This window comes from Bombus vancouverensis, chromosome 15 (genome assembly GCF_051014615.1).
Source record: "Bombus vancouverensis nearcticus chromosome 15, iyBomVanc1_principal, whole genome shotgun sequence".
Taxonomy (NCBI): domain Eukaryota; kingdom Metazoa; phylum Arthropoda; class Insecta; order Hymenoptera; family Apidae; genus Bombus; species Bombus vancouverensis.
Window position 1 is genome coordinate 11,973,260 of NC_134925.1, and position 21,514 is coordinate 11,994,773.

Below are 21,514 nucleotides of genomic sequence, written 5' to 3' on the forward strand. Positions count from 1 at the left end.
CCTACGAAATGTACGTATAATATAAAATAAATAAATATATATATAAAGGCGGAAAGAGAACGTGTTAAAAAAGTCAACAATTAATCTCATCGCAGTTAAAGCAAATCTATCTATCCTCGACTGCATTCGAAATTTTTGCGTTCTTCGCGACAATGGCTATTTCAAAGGTATCCATAGGAACGGAGTGCAATGTTGCGAAAACAGTAAAAATGAAGGAAGCAGTGATCTTATGGTATTCGTTGTGTTGGTTATCTCATTGTTGTTAGGTTCCGATTTTTTTTTCTTTTTTTGATGAAACGACGTGTGTCACGAAAATTTAGATTACAATTACCGCGTGGTCATTGTTGCAACGCCGATGGTCACGCTGGCTGGACAAAGGGATACGACAGTAGTAATGGATTTCCAGTGCGTCGTTGAGCGGAAAGCTTGTAACATTTATGTCCTAAATGTTACGAAAATGGCGTTCCTGGTTTAATGAGATGTTAGACTATCACGCAACCACACTGCCTCGTAGTTACGTTATAAATGATATTATTACTATCGTCGGAGGAACTGGACGTTACGATTCTGTTTGCCCATATTTTTGAATATTATCCTACGCGCTTAAGCTCCTTTGGAAGTAGAACAACATGAGCTAACAAAAAAGAAACTAACGATATAGGTTGATCGGTCGAAGTAGTAATTTTGAAAAAAGTTATTGCAATACATCGAATTTAGATAGTCCGGTAGTTAATGCAACGCTATTACGATATTTCGAATAAAATTTGCACCGTAGGTACACGTACAACAAAAATATTACCACAGTACGCACACAATTGCGATATTTTTATAAAACCATTCAACAATTCGACGTTCTTGTAGTGTGTTGCGCCTCGCAATATTTTTCCATGTTTTACTATTGCCTGATATTCCTGACGTTTTCACTATTCGACTAACAAAACACAGTTAATAAACAGTACACGGCAAGATTGCCGATTGATTTCAATCGTTCGGTTACATTCTTCGCACATACAACATAGTTTTATTTCGATTGCTGGGGAATATCGAAACGAAACTTGGGAACAATCGACAAAACTGTAATTGTATTATAACATAAGTTTGCTACGAACGAAAGATCGAATGTTTATAAAAACGGACATGCGGCGAAAGGCAGAAGACGAAGTAAAAATCGGAGAAGCGGAAGAAGTGATGCTTTAAAACGTTCTGGTTAAGCCGACCAACGTCGGTTATTCGATAACGCAGAACGAAAAGCTGAACGAGCTGGGAGGGGCACATCGAATCGGGATGGGTAATGCACGACTGTAAAGGTTTATGGGCAATATAGTGTATTTACGGTTGACGGGCAAAAGCTGCCGTGCGAAAGGGAACTAGGGTACCTATAACTTTTTCTCCGTCTCCCTTTTCATCCGTTGATCCCTCTTACGAGCGACACCGAGCGAAAATCTCGCGAATATTGACAAAACTTTTGACGCGAGGTTAGATATATTCATTCGACCAACGGACCACGTGTCCATTCAACCTCCTCCCTCGTTATTCACCGATCGTCTTCCATCCACGGTCTCGTGGGATCGTATTAACGTAAGAACATTAAAACTGGTAGCTAGTAGCAGCATCTCGCGCTGCTAGCTGCGCGAACAAAAGAATTCTGCTTTCAAACTCGGCCATGCAGAAGATCTGCAATCCTGAAACGAGAAAATTATATGTCCTTGACTAGAGACAACGTCGTCCAACCCTACTGGATACAGAGGAGAAATACTTTAAATGGAAAGGTACATTCTCGTCCATAAGTCACCGTATGATACTTACAAGGGAGGAGTCATCTGCCTGGTAAATGAAATTTGAGAAGTAATACTTCGAAGTTATAAAACTCGATCTTTATAGAAGCTATTTTTGGGGAAAGGCATTACTTTGCTTTTTCCTTAATAACATTAAGGTTATTTACATCAATTGTGAAAGCTGCTTGCGGAGAACCTCGGCACCGTTTTTCGGTCGATGCTCGATTCTTCAAACGAGTAACACTCGATTTAGTTTTCAAGAGATCGAATACTGTAATTGGCAAACATTACGTTCTCAGAGCTGATTTCCATGTTCGGGTAACTTTCTTTGTTAGCACGTTTTAAATAACTGTAAATTATAGATGATTGTATAACTAGCATCGTTTTGTACAGACAGTGAAGAATATTTTTGTCAAAAAAATGTGATTATCGATTATAATTTATTTTGTAAATATTATAGGTCAAGGAAGTACAGGTAAATCACGCTTACTATCTTGAAAACATAGTTGAAACTGGTCATAGGTCATGTATGATCGAACGATAGCAGCTGAAGGTTATAATAAATATATTATGATCATGAAATGAAGTAGCGACACACACTCTATTAACTATTTCTATCGTTAAGGAAACTAAATTACACTTTATAAATGTATCTTCATCTTAAAAAATATTTTTTGAACTTAATAAGAAGTCGATGACATTTACACGTGTCAACTTTATCGAATGAGATATACAGGGTGACCTAGAAAAGTAAACTAATTTTTTCTTTTAGAAATAAAACTAAGCGCGACTGAAAAGAAAAGCGTCGATTTTTACGAGTTTTATGTATGAAACAGTCTACAATAGAACAATATTTCATCTTTTTACCGTGTAGTTTGTTTTTCAATAAAAAGGCGTTCAAAATTAAAATCGAACGTATACGTCACATAGTGTTTTATATTTAAAAAAACTGTTTAAATATAGAAATTGCACGCTTTAATGTTTTTAAAAACATTTGTTTATCGACAAAATATATGGAATATTAATATTATGTGTTTTGCATTAATTTCCGTTACAAAATGTTAATCCAATTTCATGTATACGTATAAACAACGATAAAAAATTGATCAATCGGGATTTAGATTTTTGTGTTATACGAATTCGTAATTTTCATATATTCCGCGTGCGAGATGGAGTTATTAATAGTTGAGATAACGAATTATTTAAATCGTTTTATTCTTTCACGCGGTTTTCCGCGAAGAAGAGTACGTAGAACTTTTAATGTGATATTTTTATCCACGCACGCGAAAACGTAAAAGAGTGCCAAACAAGCTTGGTATCATTTGGACCATCGTCCACCGATTTAACCCTATTCGATGTTAATAGGTTTTTGCCAACGTCGGGAGCGGTTCGATGACGTGGCTGGGATTTTTATCAGATTTCGCACGTTTCGCGTGACTCGAAACACGATGCTATTTGATAATCGTTAAATGAAAGGTTTCTGATATTAAAACAAAACGTATTGCCGTAAGAAATCCGTTGGTCACGCGAATTGCTTACGCGACATTTACTCAGCAAGTCCTCTTGAAATTCTCGCCGTTCGTTTCCATTACCTTCGAAACGGAACTCGTGTGACACACCTATGATCACGATGTTCCACTCGGTGGAAGAATAAATTTACGAAATAACATAGTGGACCGTTATTGATTTATCACGAGCGGGTACGACATCCGACATGGGAACGGTAAATCAAAAGCGTTATCGTAAAGCACCGTCTGCTGACAAATCTCATCGAAATTGCAAACAGTTCGAATCAGCTTGGATTTTAAATATCTTTTCCATTTAAAAACTTGTCGTAACTTTAGAAATGCTAATGCTGGATTACCAAGTGGAATTATACGGGCCGGTGAAGTGATTAAAAACTTGCGATTAAATCAAAGACAATTTTAATTACCGGCCGCCTCTTTTTATCCTGTTTTATATGGGATTTAATTTCTCGTAAATTTGATAACGTAATAAGCAGAAATTTATTTAATCAACGATACGAGCGACTGACAGGTTTCATTTAAGCGACGAATGAATTTGTTTGTCAGCGACGGGATACTCTTTTTTCTTCGTTTTAGTAAACAAATCGCGAAATAAATTCCATATCACCGAATAGTATTTAAACTTGGGAAGAGACTGTTATTAAATACCGCGTGTACATTTATTTCGGCTTTGAATACGATTTAATATATGTATGAACATCGCGAGGACCGAATGACGGAAATAAACTATCGGATTAAATATCTAAGTAAGCGAGCGCTGCGTGTACGATGTACGAGTTATTGTTAGCGTCTGTATCTCGTAAAGACTCATCAAGGCAATTAGCCGAACGTTATTTTACTTTTGACCAGAAGAAATATTTACGAGTTGGAGGTTGGCGACGTGATTAAGAGTTAGCCAACTATCGAATGTCATTGGTTTATTCCAACTATCCAGAAAATAGTGATTTGACTTCGGAAGACTACGCGAAGCGGCAGAGACGCGAGAGAAACTGTGAAAGTATCTTTATGCAACGATATCACAGCGTATTATAGCCAAATAGGACTTCAAAATTTTAAGTCGTCGAGAAAGATCCATAGTAGACCAATGACGAATCTATCTTTGATGGAACGATCGTATACAGAATATACGATCGAAGTAATTAACATCGTACACGGTAATCGTGACTCATAACGAACAAACGGAAGTAATATCGAGTAATGCATTATCCGATCAAACAATCGATGTGAGTGCAGGGGTAAATAGAAAACAGGGTGTATCGGTAATAGAACGTTATCAGGACAAACATGGTTTACAATTATGCGAAGTGTCCGACATAGTAGCGTGTTTACGCCAGCAAAGCCACAATTTTCCTTGTATAAGCAGTTCGGACGGTGTTCAGCTTGCACTCTCCTTTCCAACAGGGGTTGGAACTCGAGAAGGAGGGTGCTTTCGGGTGGAAGCTCTCAATATGTCCGACCTAATCCTCTCCCAGAGGACCCGGCGTCCCCTCTCACGCGCTTTACTTTGCAATACGTACAGACATTTCGAGCCCAGCTGCGCCACGGGATTTAGGAACTGAGCGATTAATAAATGCTTCGTACGACGAGAGCCAGGCACCAGGACTCTCCGACAGCCACTCGACGAGGCTGCCCGTGATTTACCGTTTGGACTCGTGTGTCTGCATTCAAGCTACCGCGTCTGGATTTCCGGCGATTTCGCGGCATCATTTTGATTTAGTGTCCTTCTCGTGGCATTTGAAATATCGCCAGGTATCTGTCTTTCGCTCTTCCGTCGCGTTATGCTTATACCAATTTGCCGAATTAAAGTTACGACTGAGTGTGCGAATGAATTTCGTCGCTAGCTCTGTCTCTATATCAACGAGCTTCTTTTTATATCGAAACACGCTTACATCGATTGATCGACGTTACTGCGCGTTCTTGCTTATTCCCTTAATAGTCGTAGTAATCGTAATACGATGTTCTATTCGGTATAATGGCTATTATTCGGTTTGCGTTCCATCCTTTTACGTAAGCGATTTTTCAAGCCAGTACCCTATCTCACGTTCTCTTTCCGATTCGACAGCTTTCAGCCAAAAATAGAGTCATAATTTAGCTTCCAGAGACTTGTTCGAAGGTCGTGAGTTTTATACGATTCAAAAAATAAAAGAAGCGACTTTAAGACACGAGATACAATAGTTCCATCGATGGTTGCGTTAAAGGGAAAATTCCAAATTGGTTATGCGTGTTAAGACACGATACATTCAACAGACGGACGAACCCGTGCAGGTGACAGGAGAACGATTAATCATCGATAACTATCGCCCGTTTAATACTCCCTCATAAAATGCTAGATCGAGGAAATTATTGATTTGTCATATTTCCTGTCAGTAATGTCGTTAACGGGACCATTCTAATCCGTTGACGTCACATGATCAAACGCGAACGAGAGTTATTGAAAATGCTTTCCCGCCTGGCACATCATACTTGTTGAAAGGAAAAAAAGAAAAAAGAAAAAAATAAAGAAAAAAACAACCGTTTTCGTTTCGATCGATGGCCGGTTATAAAATAAGAAATAACATTGATCGTGAAAATTCGCGAGAAGACGCAACCAATCAACGTATCTACGTTATAGTCGATTTCGACGTTTTATCAGGAAAAATGGATTAGAAAACTCGCAACAAATCATCACGAAGATTTTCAGTAATCATTTATTTCAAGTAGGCGAAGTGGCGATAGAGAAGGATCGCGAAGCTCCGATCAAACGATATCGGAGAGAAGCATCTCCGTCAAACGGAATTATTGTTAATAAACAATGAAATAGTGGAGGCCAAAGGAGGAAGAAGGAAATATGTAATCCCGTTGTTTGCGTCTTCCGACGATGACAGCTACTTGGAAATGATATAATACCGGTGGACGGTCGAGAGGTGAGATATGAATAGCAGGTTGGTGAAGGTTGCCAACAAAACGGAAGGGGAATTGAAAATACAAGCACGCAATGTTATTACAAGTTAATACACGGAATTGTTCTGTTGCGCGAATATTCGTTTAACGTTTACGATATAGCGTGCTACAATAAGCGGATACGCGGATACAGAGGAGTTCACCTCCCCGTTTTCAAAGGTAGCTCCGTAGCATTATTGGCTTTAGCGTTGGTAGTACCTCATCGTAGAACCCTCCCGCGCTCCGGGTGTAGAGAAGCACCCTTGGACCCGCTTCAAATAGTATTTCGTTCCATTATTCATAAACATTTTATAATCTTCTTAGCGCGGTGAATTATTGCTGCTCGTACAATTGAAATAATGCGAGCTGTGGAGGTCCGCGTTAAGGGGACGGCCCGGTTGGGACCTGTGCACATCGAAAAACGAAGTCGAAAGGAATTGAAAAGAGACGAAACGAAAGGAAGAAAGAGGGATGGAGAGAAGACGGAACAAGGCGAGGAAAGGTTGGCACGGAAACGAGAAAATAGAACGAGTTCGCTCGCTGAAGTGGTGTTGAAATGTTTCGAAGCGAGGGAAAAATAATTGGACGAAGAGTCTGTCGTTACTATGGCGGCATTGGTGGAATGCGGACCGCCTGAACGATGACGAAGACAATCGTCGTGTCTTTCCATAAAGTCGTCGAACCGAATTCCCTTCTTAAACTCCTCGTTACCGAGAAGTCTTTTGCTACCTTTCGAACTACCAATCTAGGTAGTATCATCCGATAAGGGAAGTTATTTGAAAACAAAGAAAGGACTGCCAATAACTTTCGAGGAGACTGTAATTCTCGGCTGATGTTGTCTAACAAAATCTAGGAAACGGAAGGATACTTGCCGCGCTTAAGCGCTTATAATTCCTAATTTTACATTCTCTCGTAGATATTTTCTTGCTTCCCTTTCGATGACTATTTTCTTACGAATAATTATCGACGAATAAACTCCGCAGAGAAATAAAACTTTGGTATGGAATGTAGTTGAAACAAAGCTCGCTTACGATTAGGATACTATACGTCATCTCTACCGGTTGTTGCGGTAGACCTAAAGCGATATACAGATGAAGTCCTAGAGGAGAGATCTTCCTGATCTCTCTATTACGTAACGGATTAGCTAGTTATGAAACTCGAGCGAACCCAAGCGACCGGTGATGAAGCGTGTTCGGAAAGTTTCCGTCAGGACGGAACCAGGACGAGGGATGTAATGGTAGAGTTGCAGGGAATAAGCGATCGGTACCTTTCGCTCTAGAAACCGTATCCAGCCCATCGAAACTTGGCTACAGACGTTTAAGGATGTTAGCAATTAAATTCATTAACGCAACTTTATTCCCAACTGTTAAATATATCAGGCGTCCGAGAAGATTCTTTTCTTATTTTAGACGCACGAAATTGTATCTTGGCGATGTTTACGCTTGGGCTTTAATCGATCAAATATCGATAAATTATCAAACAGTTGGCACGAGGGGCAGAGAGAAATGAATTTTTCCAGAATTCTCTAACGCTTAATTACTCCGATTGAAAAGAATGTATCGATCGATGTCTATCGCGCCGTTTCATTAATCCATGAAACCAATTTCGCTGTGAAGTTTTATTCACGGATCGAGTCTCCTTTTCTAACATCCTTTTATCGCGAAATAAACGTCGACATTGAAATTACTAGCAATCCTTGTAAGCGACCGGCGAAATGTTCCAGGCTACCGATCAATCCGAAGAAACGCAATGATGTTTTGCGTTCGTGTAATTTTAATTAAAGAGCTTGAAAAGCGGAAGCAACGTCGTTCCGTTTTTCGATAAAGACCCCAAAAGACTCGAAGGTAACGGTACGCAGACTACGATACTACGGGTCTAAGGAACGAAAGGTGGAGAGGGAGGCAGAGACAAAGACGGAGACAGAGAAAACTGACGAAGGCGGGGTGAGAGAGAGAGAGAGAGAGAGAGAGAGAGACGGGAGAACAGGAGATTCGGTCTTCGTAAAGCAAAGGAGCGCAGCGTGTCATGGAACGTCGCAAGGGTCTTTCCTCAAGTACCGCGCCTTTATCTCTTCTACCGAGGATCCCGTCGCATTTCAAATTTTCGGTTCCTTCCAAAGACGATCGGTGCTACGTTACGTCATCGACTGCGAATCAAAATCTTATTAACTGTTGAAAGTAAGATTTACTTTCAACCTGGAATTTAATTACACTCGCACCTGTTTGCCCGGTTGTCCGCTTAACCCTCCCCGTCCTTTACGTCTTCTTGTAACTCGTACTTACTTGGTTCCGTCGCGTCGTCTCCTGTTCCCTTTCTTACTTCTTCTTTTCTTATATCTCCTCCTCGCTATTTATATCCTGGCTTTAATCGTTTTGCTCGATTGCTTCTCCTTTGCTGTTAAACCTTCTAGAAACTCGACCGACATCCCATTTCTCATGGCCTTCATTTTTATACGAAAATATTTAAATTTCACTGGCTCGTCCAGCGGAAATTATTGCCTTTCCTGCACCATCCGAGTTTCCTCCGATTTCTCTTTCCTTTCCTTTGCAGTTCATCATTTCAGAGGCAATCTTTACCGATCCGTGAATCTCGCTCTTTCCATCTCGCAACTGGAGCAGGTATAAACATCGCAGTAGCAGCAAATCTTCAAATACCATCGTGCTCGAATCACCCTTTTTTCTCTGTCCTGCATCGATATCAAAATTGCACGAGTGAGATACCCCTTCGAGGCAATTGCTTCCTTTCGGATAACTGTTTATTCGTTGCACTGTCCCCTCGCCACGAACCTTTCGAACTTGGCTTATCTTTACCATCAATTTTATTCTTTTCTACCTATGCATCTTCTTTTCAGTGCTAGGTACGGTTGCCTGGAAATACTGCGAGATACAAGGTCCGCGGCTCATCACAGCCGTATAACGAAATTCATTTCACCGTGCGTAATGAAAAGATGAAACGATAAAATTACAAAGAAGTCTCTTGCTTTCTTTTATTCTTTGATCAAGACTCTGTCTACTTTTAAATACCGATTGTAAAAGTCTTCTCATTGGTTTACGCGCAGGCTGAGTGCAAAAGCGATACGGTACAAATTTTTAAGTACGCGTTTAAATTCACAATTTAAAGAAAAAATATGTTGCAGGTTTAGGATGCGGTGTACAGAATATTTACAACATCGTCATACCGTTATCTTAGTTTCTTATTTTTCTCATTTCTAATATATCTACTATCTTTGTATTCGATAGGCTTAAAACGTTCGTTAAACAACAGAGTTATTCTCTGTTACTCGGTTCGAGAAAAGTAATTGCGAACGATCGGAGCGCGAAGAATTCAGGACAAACTTCTACTTGCCGTAATCAAATATTCGAATGTAAAATTTTCAGTAGAATTGAAAGTCGAATCAAAAACACTCGGTCTCCTCTGGGCACGGAACCGTGTGAAAACTCAAAGATAAATGATACTCTTTTTACTCACCTCTGCTACTGCCGTCGGGTCCTCGGAGGATGGTACACTCCTCTATTGTGCCAAAGGCAGTGAACAACTGTCTGACATCGTCTTCTGTTTGTTGCTTGCTGAGCATTCCCACGAACAGCTTTCTGTCTGCGGGTCGGCCGCGTGTCGAAATAGAGAGAACAGAGAAAAAATACAAAGAAATACGTTAGTGTGTGCTTTAGGATCGAGGTCGATTTCGCTTATAGCGCTTTTTAGGCATTAAAAAGAGATTTTGCGGCTAACACCGAAAACGACAAAGTTACACGGTTACACCAGCATCCACCATCCTAAGGGGAAGGAGATAAGGGTTATATAGATACACATATACATGTCTATACATATGTATATCTATATATATTTATATGTATACAGATATATACATATACGATCTGTGTTATATGAAAATTTACGCGATAGCCTGTAAACGGCCGAACATTTCGTTACATTTAGGAATGTATATGTATACACATATGCGTTCACTATACGGGTATACGTAACGGATATAAAATGACAAATATAATAAAATATTGTTCGTAATACTGACATTGGTATGTAGCACGACGTACACGTGTGAACAGAGACGAATAATGTATTTCAACGGGAATTAGAAGGTAAAAAATAACGACATTGAAGGAAATTAAAATTAATTCAACCAATTTCAATCCTACGTCCTACACCACAAGCCGAAGAAACAGATGTAGAAAAAACGGGATTCGCGTAAAAACCAGATGGGGCGTACAAGCAACTCAACTACGAGCGGAACTTCTAGGCGGTGGTTTGGTACTTTCCAAATTAACATTCATCTTCCGAGCTCTTTAGAGAAGTATTATTCACGAATACGTTTCAGCGTAGATACACTGTTTACGCTTAGATTTGCGAGCAGTTTGTATCTCGGTAATAGCAATCTTAATCGCTATACGCAATCGTATCGCACAATTTAATAAATACCACCAACCAGTGTGTTCCGCGTGGTGCTGAGGTTAACATATCGCTTATAAAGGGTCACACGCCACTTATTTATTATTCTTTTATCAATCTGCAGCTATTTCTAACTTGTACGCAAGACCTATAATCCCGGTGATATTTGTTATTTCGTTGGAGCATATTTGGGCCTGATTATGTCTCCGTTTCTTTACTTTTTCTTTTACTGCGTAAACTAGCTGCAAAAATATGTAGGAAGTAATTGTACGATTGGTCGCTAAACTTTTGATAGCTGCATCTATTTACTCGAAAAATCTAAAAAGGACCTATGTAGAAGGAACGTTTCTTTCCAAGTTATAGCTGTCTCTAATTTGTCACGTAGACTCGACCGATTGCGAGGAAAGATTAAACTTATTGAAAATATTATTGTTGTTTTCTTTTAATCATTGTAAATTTACGCGATAACGATCGTTGAATGTACTAAAAGTTTAATACTACTAATCGATTGCTAGCAATTTTTACGTAATGCATGACTCACATTTATAATGCTATTACTTGCAAGAACGATAATTGCATTTAGTAGATAGAAAAGATTATAACACATTATCCGAACAATGGAGATCGAATATCACTTTGTAAAATTTATATCGCAAAAAAGGAAAATTTAATTAATTTAATCGTTTTCTTAAATAGACATGTATATGGTAATTACACTACTGACAAATGAGAAAAATATATCTTATAAAATTACCAAATACAAAGGTCCTTTTTAGTTACAAAGCTAGGGAAACAATTTGCTTTCGTACGTACGTATATTACCATTCTAAAGTTTAGCGATTCATTTGACGTAATTCTGTGCAAATACGACTTATGACCGTCTGAATTCGGTAAGTCTGGTTTTGCAAATTTTTGCAAATTTTTGAAAATTTTCATCTTTTTCTTTTTTTTTTTTTTCCTGCCTTGCCCGTCGATATAGACCAATCAATTGAACAGTCGATAGTGATATAAAAATGTTCTTTCTTAGAAATATCTGCACTGAATGTGTATCCTGTGTGTACGTGTACCCCTGTATAATAATGATAATAAGTAATCGTAGGTGTGCAAAATCGACTGGGACTACGTGACAAAAGACGTGGCAAATAGGAAATTGATGAAGATTTTTTTGGGAACACGGTAGGAGGATCGGAAGGGAGGAAGGAGGTAAAAAAGTTTTCATATAGAATCATATCTAAGTAATACAATAAGAGAAACGTAGCTGACATCATAATCAGAAAATATTTACAAAGGTGATAAAAAACACATCGACAACGAACGAGACAACACATCCAACGAGCGAGCCACTATTTTATGGTCATAGCTGTAAAGAGCGGTATAGAGTGTATATATATACGTTGTCTATATATATATACGCTTAAGGTAGTTGCCCATACGAACGGATAAGGTGAAATTGGATTTGGAATTAATTAAGGAGCCTGGATTTTACGAGGTACACGACATACTCGGCCTTCGGAATAAAAAAAGAGGTTCTCTGTATGATACGGTCGGTAGACGCTCTAAGATCGCACTAGACATCGTTCATTTTTTCAAACTAATTTTCTTTCTTCCCTTAATAAGCGGAATGACTGGCCAGATTAATTTACGGGATATTCAAGGATTCTAAGAGCATCCACGCGGATACCGCGATAACGAGGTTTGAACAGTGTGATAACGCCTGTGCGCAATAACTAGAACAAAAACACGAACGACAAGTTTACGGCTACTAAATAAAGGTTCACGCATGTGAAAGGGCACGCACATCATTTATAATACCTTATAGTGTATCACGTTGTATATCCGTGTTTTTGGATGAAATGGATTAGGAAGAACGGAACGGCAGTTCGAAACGGAGAATGGTCTTCGGCGGAAGACACGTCCATCGATCGAATTACGCGAAAATCGAATGGTAGGAATATCTTTTTTTTTTTTTTCTAAAAGATCTGCGCTATTTAAGATGCACGCGAGGAGCAGAAAATTTTATCGTAAAAACGAAAAATGGAAAAAACGATTGGCAACAAATGCGAGATACGTCCATGAATCATGACCGGTGCTTTTAAAGCCAATTTGTCAATTTTTATCGAAAGGAAAATTTGTAATTTTGAGAAAAATTCGACCAGACGGAAAATATATTTTTCCTGCGGAAATATTCGGAATTTTGATAGATATATGCCGGTTGTGCGTCGGGTTAAGAAATTGGAGAGTAGCGTAGAAGAAGAAGGGACGGGAAGTTCGTAAAGGAATGCCGGGATTTGTGGGTCAAACACTAGCGAGCAGCAAAATGAACTTTGCGGCGAGCTGTGCTGGCTGAATCAGCGGTGATGGCGTGATGAGAGAGGAAAATTCGTTTTCTTTTCTTTCTTTTTTCTCTTAGAGAAGTTCTCCTTCTGCCGATTTGCGGAGAAGAAGAATAGAGGTACTGGAAGGAAGCTAGCTATCTCCTGGAAGTCGAAGTTACCTTCAGCGGCCGCCACCGGTGCCTCCTACTTCCAGAAGATGGCACTGGTGCTCCCGTCGTCCATCATGCACTCTGCAATACAGAACAGAAACAAAGAAATGCCATTGGGCCCAAAAGTACACCATTCGTTGTCGTCGTTGCCTATATGTATCCTTGCAACACTATTCGATACGCCCTCTCTGTTGATGCTCGATCGAGTGTGTTCTCTTTAGCCTGATTGTACGATCTGGCATATTTCGTTTATCCCGATCGTTCCTATGGAAAGTCGTATCACATCCTAACGATCCACAGAAAATTTATACTATAAATATCGTCCGCAATATCAGATTAGATATTATCGCTAAATGAAAGAAACAGGTGATTAATTCATTATGCTAATTTAACAGATATTACGTATTAACATTTTACGACGTTGGAAGAATGTTACGTGGTAGATTCAGCACTGAAATCATACGAGAAACGTTAAAATCTAACGCTAAAATCTTGAATATAACAATACGTTTGACGTGGATCCAAAGATTACGAATTGTTGCACGATACGAAAAGAAATACATAAGTGGTTTGAAAAGTTCTTGAAACCGTGAATTCGTTGTTTCACGTGCAAACGTTTTCATTATACGCCAAGAGGACAAATTTTCAAATAACTCACGCACGTATTATCAGTCGTATACCTTACGTATAAGCTGAAATTCCCGAAAATCAGGCTTCTGTTCGTACATTTAAGAATGCACCTTCCAATTACGGAACAATATTCGCATTAACCGGAAATTCGAAAGTCGGAAATACAGTTGGGAGGGAGAATTTCAGTCGGGCGTAACTGTTTTATCGCAAAATTTTACATTCCTTGGATAACGTGGCAGCGGATCGTGCTTTCGATTCACCGCGTTTCCCGCGTGAATGAACTTAATGACGCGTTCTCGCGAGGTTATGGAGATGCAAAATTGGCGAACCAAGTTAAAGGTCGTCGTCGCGGCTGCTAGACGCGAGCTCATTCCAGCTGCTGGCTCGACTCGCGCCTTCCAGCCAGGCTCCAGGGCACATTTAAGGATTTGTCTCGGGAAATTAGATTCTCGCCTGACTTGCAGCCTCGTTGCATCCCTGTTCTCCACGGATTCTTACCCCTTCGTCCACCCTGCCCATTCTCGCCTACCCTCCTTCACTTTCTCACACTTCCTCCCGCCATTCCTTGACAGGGAATTCTCGTTCCTTTAGCCCCGAGTACTTTTCATCGAGCGTTTGTTCCCATTGTCGTGCCAGGACACCGTGGGGACCGAGAATTGGACCTTTGTCGCTCAAGCTAAGTGTTAACGTGCCCTTCGCGTTCCCTTTTCTCGGCTAAGACCTTCAAGAAATCGAGGAAGGAATTAACCCTCGGGAAATTATCTTCTCGCCGGACTCGGAGAACAAAACGAACATACTGTTTGACACCGTGCTTCCTTTTATCGCACCAGCTCGCTAACACAATGAACTTTTCTTTCAATTTTTTTTTTCTTTTTTTTTCTTAATCTGCTGCTATTATCGCGTTGATTCGATTAAGCGGCGAAGAAAATGATATTGGGAAACGTGGAAAAATTGAAGGTAAATCGTGTTCTCGTCACCTCGGTGAATTTAGTAGAAAAATGGTCGAAGCATACTATATGTGTTAATTAACATTTTGTTCGATAGCGTCCTTAAAAGGACAACGTTGATTCGAGCCATGTTTAAAGATTACATGTTATATTTCATCGCGTAAAATTCCCCAAGCATTTGTGCGTATTCCTTCGTTATTTTTGTTCAGCAGGAGAAAGAACGCTCACTGACACCTTCCTTTTATGATAATATCCAACGAAGCTTACGGCGCAATTTTTATTTCTATTCGATCGGTTCTCCGATATTTCAAAACTTCTGTTTTTCTAAAGGTCCTCGAGAATTATGCATGGAACGATCTGAACAAACTTCAAAACGAGAGTTGTGCAATTTTCATTCAAGCGTTTCTAATGCTTGTATCAATATGCTTATTTTTAATGCTAATTCCGAAACCTTTAATTACACGGCTTTCGCTTACAGTTCGTGCGTGAGATTATACGTAGCAATCCCAAGAATATGGCAGTGTCTAAAAACGCAAGATCTTGATTCTATCGAAGGTACAATAGCCAATAATAATTACATATAGTATAATCAGATATACCACAGACCAGTATGGAATTTTTAGAACCATAGTCGCGATTAACAAAGAAACTTCTGATCATGCAAAAATTCTGTAAAAAGTTAGATAGTGAGACGTTCATCCGAATTTAGGGTTACCGGTTGTTAATTTGATTCGGTATAAATTTGTCCGTTCTTAACGAGCTTCCGGTTGTTAAGTACGCTACAATTATCGACCCATACGTAACTTTATCCTACGCCGTAGCTATTTACGACACATCGTTTCCCTGAACTGCGAAGAAGCACGTCGTCCTCTCATAATCCGTAAGGATTTCTTGCAACGGCTTCGGACCGAGGCGCTTGCGTCACGTCGGCTAACTCAAAGTTGCCAGCAATGAAGGCAGCTTTCGAGAGTCCCGATATCCTAGGATACGTTTATCTGCTCGAACATAGTAGGGCGAGTGATGGCGGTGGAAGCAAGGTGGATCGCCGAGGGATCGAAACTTATCTACTTGCTCAACTAGCTGCTCTAGTACACCAGCTACCCTTATCCACTCGCAGGAACTTCGGCTACCCTTGGGTTCGTGCACAACTTCCGTGCGAGATACGCATTTCTCAAATCTGTTTTCGTCGTTGTACACTTAATTCCGGCTGCTTTTGCGAGACGATCGATCATACTTAGGTTTCTTACTGTTCGAATCATCTTTACGAGCACAGTTGCTTCGTTCGTTCGCCGCTCTGCGCCAGCGAAATATAAATAAAAGTACCGAAAAAGATACCGACGTCGAAGGTTCGTTGATTAAAGTCGATTCGTTCAAGCCCCGGAGTGCGAAATAACACACTACACATCTTTGATAAGAAAATGTTTCAAAGTAGAATTCACCTACTAGACGCTACTTACGCTTAGGTCGTATCAAGAAATATAACGTTCGACTGCAGGATGCTTTGTATAAAATTGAACGTCGATTTTGTCTTCTTGCCTCGCGTATCATTTCTTTGAAGTAGCGTTAGAAATTCCTCATATTCGCTTCGCAGAGGTGAATGGGGTGTCTTTTCAAAGACAATCCCACGACTGCGATGACACGTAAGAATAGCACAACATACAGCGGGTCGAAGATATAGATACGCGACGACAAAAGGATACCGGCGCGGCGTCGCTAGATGACGTGGCGGGAGGATCGAAGACGGATCGTCGTCGTTGACGAAATTCAATAACACAGTGATTGAAGTCTGCGACTACGCAGATGCGTGATGTACGTTGGGGTATACCGGTTGCAGTAAGACGGTAGAAGCAGAAGCAGTGACAGCGTTAAGCTCTGGATCACTCCTCCTGCATCCGCGTCAAGCTGGGGCTTTGTGGGGCCACATCGAGGCAGGCGACCGGAGATTACAATGGCATCTACGCCAGATTAGCATATGAATTACGCCCCCCCTCATCTACTACCTCCCCCTTTTCGTGCACGCCACTCTCTAACCCGCTTTCCTCCTTCTTCGGTATCTCTCCTTGAATACTACATCCTTTCGTCTACCTCTTTCTCCGTCTTCTCATATACTTTGCTCCACCCTTTCCCCTAGGTTGCTCGTGATCTCCTTCCGCCCTTTGCGCGATTTACTTCTCGTGCGCGTTTCTATTCAGACCCGTTTGAGCGAACGATTTCGAGGGCCAGCATCAACTTCACCGAATTGCTCGGTACAACGTTCTTTGGGTTCATGTTTCCGTGAATTTTGGGAACCGATATTTGGACGGCTTATTCGCAATATTCCATTATGCGTGCAAATATCTTCGCCGGATTTCGTCGCATTTCACGGCGTTTGAACGGCAACAATAAGGATATGGGTAAAAATACAGTAAAAATAGAGCTTTTTTTTGCAACTTCTTACGCTATCGTTTAAATCTTATTCAACTGTTTGACATCTTTCTTTAAATATTATATTTAGAAAATGTACAAGTCGTCAGTCGTTGAATTCGTTATCCGACAAAACCAAATAATAAAATCCACGTGAGAAAGTACAAATATATAATTTAAATAGGCGAAGTTAATATTGACAGAAGATGGTATGATGTTCATGGAAATTAATCATCTAAATTGTTTCATAAGCATCAATTATTTAATTCTCATAAAAGGAGAGACACGCACACCTGCATAATATATTCGATTAAATTTTACGCTTATCCGAGTATTCATGATTATAAATAGGTACTAACGTTATGCAAACTGGAATTATAAAATTATAGAGTTGTAATGAAAACTTGCACAGAACATCCTATATGTACATATTTCGTTCAGATAAAGTCGCGACGATTATTTGTACGATCGTATTTTCATAGTAGAAGGTTCGTACGGCAAAACGATGAAACTTGTTTTCAAAATATTACCATTGCAAATCTTGAAACATCAATTCCTCGTCGTTAGCGGACCAAGTGAATATCATACTCTAAAATTTAGTTCTTAGAATTGTTTAAATTTAGTAAGAGTTTAGAATTTAGAATTTAGAAGAAATAGTAGAAACGAGAAAGTACTTTTTTGGCGTGGAGAACAAAAACTAGTGTACCGTTAGAATGGCGTACATCGATATAGCGAGTAAATGGATTGGATGACTTGAAAAATATATTATAGTTAGATACATGGGGATATGTAACTTTTAACACGAAGTTACATGGCGCTACAACGGATCAAGGCGATAAACGCGGACGTATGCAGCAAGCAACGATGGTAAATTTCCTATGATTTATAAGGTCTAACTTGTGGCGTGACGGAGAAAAATTAGACGAGGACGCATAGCGAAAAAACAAACGTGCCATTAAGGAAAATGCACCAATGAATATCAGAGTCACTTGTTTCACTGTATTTGTGTTTTATCTTTATGTCTGCCGTTACAACCAGCCTGTGTAAACTCGATAAGCTGGCAATTGTTATCTTATTTTTTAATAAGTTAGGTTCGATAATCCACCATCCGTGTACCGATGAATATATGTACATAAAGTTTAGCTCGCGTGGAAACGTAAAAGATTGAAACGATCGCGAATATATGCACGTATATATCGATGCCATTTGCAATGCCTCGAAATTAATGAATAGTACGTAACTGCAGTACGATGCGCATACTATATGGAAACGAATTTTTATCAGGACATGCCTTTTTGTGTTTGCTCGATTGAAAGTTACGTATGGGTTGTTAACGTATATTACTGCATGTTATAGCGAATGCTTTTCAATTCAATAAAAGTATTTCATTGCTCGCTATTAAACCGGTTATTTTTTATTGCAGCTTTTGATCGATAACGCGGCTTTTGTTATATATTTTGAGCTACCATAAGCGAAAGAGTTGTAGCTTTCGGTAGTAACCTATACAATAACCGTCGTCCCCATCGGTAGAGCTTTAACGGCTTTCAAGAAATGTAGGAAATATCAAAGTAGAATTACGAAGCTAAGTTTCTAAAATTATCAGTCCTACGTATATATCGCGTCGTTAAAAGATAATCGTTGAAAATCTAGAAAATTTTCATTCTAGCACTGGATGCTAATAAAAATCTTGAAACATTAGTACCGTATGAAAGTATATGCTAAAAAATATCGTAAGTTAATCATTCGGCTAGGTTAAAATTTCAAATATCTCTAAAACTATCGTCTTTATACTTAAATTCGATCTTATTAGTGAAATCTGAGAGCCAGATATACTGGTTCGATTGCCTGTTCTCACCTCCGCGGTTTTCACTGTCCGCCGGCTTGACTTGAATAGGACGGTTCATCTGCAACAGAAAGAAAAATAATCGATTAGAATTATGTAACGAATGTGATCGGGCAATTGATTTACAGCAGAAGAGAGGATTCCTTATTTGCGTATGAATGGAGATTCGGCTATATGTATGTCTAGGTCTCGTCACGTTCGGTCTTGTTTAAACAGCATCCCTGTCGTTGACAGGTGTGATTCCGAGAAAATAAAGGTAGCGAATGGAAAATGGTGACGAGGAACAAAGAGAAGGCGAAAACGTGAGAGAGAGGGAAAGAAGTAGAGTTAGAACGAGATAAAGAAATAGATGCCGGGAAAGGAGATCCTCTCTCATCCTTTCTCTCGCCGTTTTGGTTTGCGAAAGTGCGGAACTCCGACACTCGTCCTTCCGTCCTCACGAAATCTTTTGGACCACTGCGAATGGGTCGAGATCCCAGAGAACAAATAACATTGTTTATTTGTCGGACGGGTCGCGCGACCACAGAGCGCTCTAGTTCATTCCTAGGGGATGACAATGCATGATTCATGACGCGGGGGACACGGGACTGTACTCCGATTCCTTCTCCCATGCAACGACCCTAACTTTCTCTCTTTCCCTCTCTTCCTCCTCCCTCTTCTCTTTCTATTTTCGGTTGGCTGTTTTGGTCTCAGGATCCTCCTTTTTGTCACTTTGAAACCTTCCGTGGTCCTTCCAGGGCTGTGTTACCCTGAAACTGTTCACGAGAATTTTGTTTTTCCGCCTCTTTACACTTTTCTTCGGGAATGCAGACGTCAGATTTGAATTAGATTATTCGACGTTTAAACGATTAGGTGCTCGATTCTATGTACTTTCGTTGATTCTTTTAGTCCTAGTTACGAGTTGATAAAAATGTGTGTGAACTCTTTATTGAGAAACTTCGATATATGGTTCGATAAAAGAGGGATATGTATCTTTCAAAGCTAGCGGCATGAAAAGCAACATGCCATGCAACTGTGGACGATAAATTTCATCGCAAGCTCGAGAATCTGTTTCTTAACGTGGGCATAATATGACCGAGCATCGCGACCATCTGTCTTCTGACTCGATGTTTTTTTTCATTATGCACCATCTCCAGCAAGAATAGCGGGGAGAGAACCCACTGGGGTAGAAATATACGTGGCAACCCCGAAACTTTTTCCCCAAGCTGTATGCATGTCAGATACCACGAGGGGTTGCTTCGCAGGGGTCAGTGCCACGACCACGTGGATCTCGTTCAAACGCTATACCCGCCAAGCGCAACGAAGATTTCCGGGTTCAAAGTCCGTTACGTAGTACGTTGTTCCTCGGTCTTTCAATTAAATTCTATTTTATTAGCGTGTATCCTCGCATCAACCTTTCGAATATTATCGAACCATACACGTAGAGAGGAAATGTTTTCCTTTTAATTAAAGAAACTGTAGGTTAAAAATAAAAGTAGATACGACGGTAGGACCATACTCCTGCCTTATGCGTAACACTTTAAGTACTTTTAGATCGAAACAACGATTTATGGCATAATTATCTTCGAGTTACTTACTTTGTTTTACTCGGATTACCTCCCATGACGATATATCGATGTATTATGCATAAATGTACCATCTAATTCGTTCCTTCTAAGCGTAACGAAGCATTTAAGCAAGGTTTAACATACATTGGACGTCTGACAATCTGATTTTCACTAATGGGGAATAAATTGCTCCCATCGCACAAGCTCGTAACTCTGATCACCGTCGAGGGATCGATTAAATTGTAATGTAACTACATAGCATGAGATACGTCTCAAGAGAAGGTAGTCATCATTGCTTATTGTTTAATACCCCGTGGAAATTATTACACACTGTGTCCGTTTCTAGGTTGGTCGGCGGGCGAGGGCACGAAACGTGGTCTCGGCAGGTAAAGTTTAAATAAACAGGAAAATCCGTGAAAGTGAGAAAGGAAGGTACGGAAAGGAACAGAAACAGGAAGACGCGTAGTTTCACGGATAATGAGGGAGAACAATGAGTAAGGAGGCGAGGACGAAGGTCTGCAGGTCACTTTAAACACTGTCCTGTAGTCAGGAAATTAAACTTTGAGTCCAGCACTGGCTATTAGGCGTTTGTTGTTGTCTCGTTGTCAGGGGAACCCTGTGTCCGTATAGATACTAGAACTGAGATACGACGTTTTGCCCCTTTCCCGACTCTCCAGGGAAGTTTAACGCTGTATGCATCGTGTAAATGTCACTTACGACCCAAGGGATCTGTACCAGTCAATAACGATCACCAAGCGAGACTTCTACGGTCCGTATTGTGGTATGGACGTGGCGATTAATGTAGACGAGTATTAACTAGTGCTCGTTAACGGTGGCTTCATGGCCAAATAGTCACCACACCCTCTCCCGTAGTTGATTAGCGTACAAAATGGATGTCAGTCGATAATTTCGTCGAGTTCACTGACTTTGAGGATATCGATACGGTTAGGAGTGTGATAAATCGTTCCTTGCTGTTATATTTTTAAAGGTCAGCGTCGCGATTCACCCTCACAAAGTTCGCGTAGCTTTATAGTA

At 40.1% G+C, this 21,514-nt stretch overlaps 1 protein-coding gene across 9 annotated transcripts in view; it reads right to left on the minus strand.

The window, feature by feature from the left end:
• The window catches only part of bru3 (CUGBP Elav-like family member bruno 3), a 586,628-nt gene that overhangs the window by 46,511 nt on the left and 518,603 nt on the right, over positions 1-21,514 (minus strand). For 7 of the 9 annotated variants that reach the window (XM_076624916.1, XM_033341227.2, XM_076624912.1 and 4 more), the window contains 2 exons: positions 18,945-18,993; positions 9,689-9,814 (listed from right to left, as the gene is read on the minus strand). In XM_076624916.1, coding sequence (XP_076481031.1) covers positions 9,689-9,814; positions 18,945-18,993 — 175 coding nt within the window. Of the gene's footprint in view, positions 1-9,688; positions 9,815-13,118; positions 13,191-18,944; positions 18,994-21,514 lie in introns of all 9 variants that reach the window. The other 2 variants (XM_033341233.2, XM_033341234.2) reach the window with 1 other exon arrangement.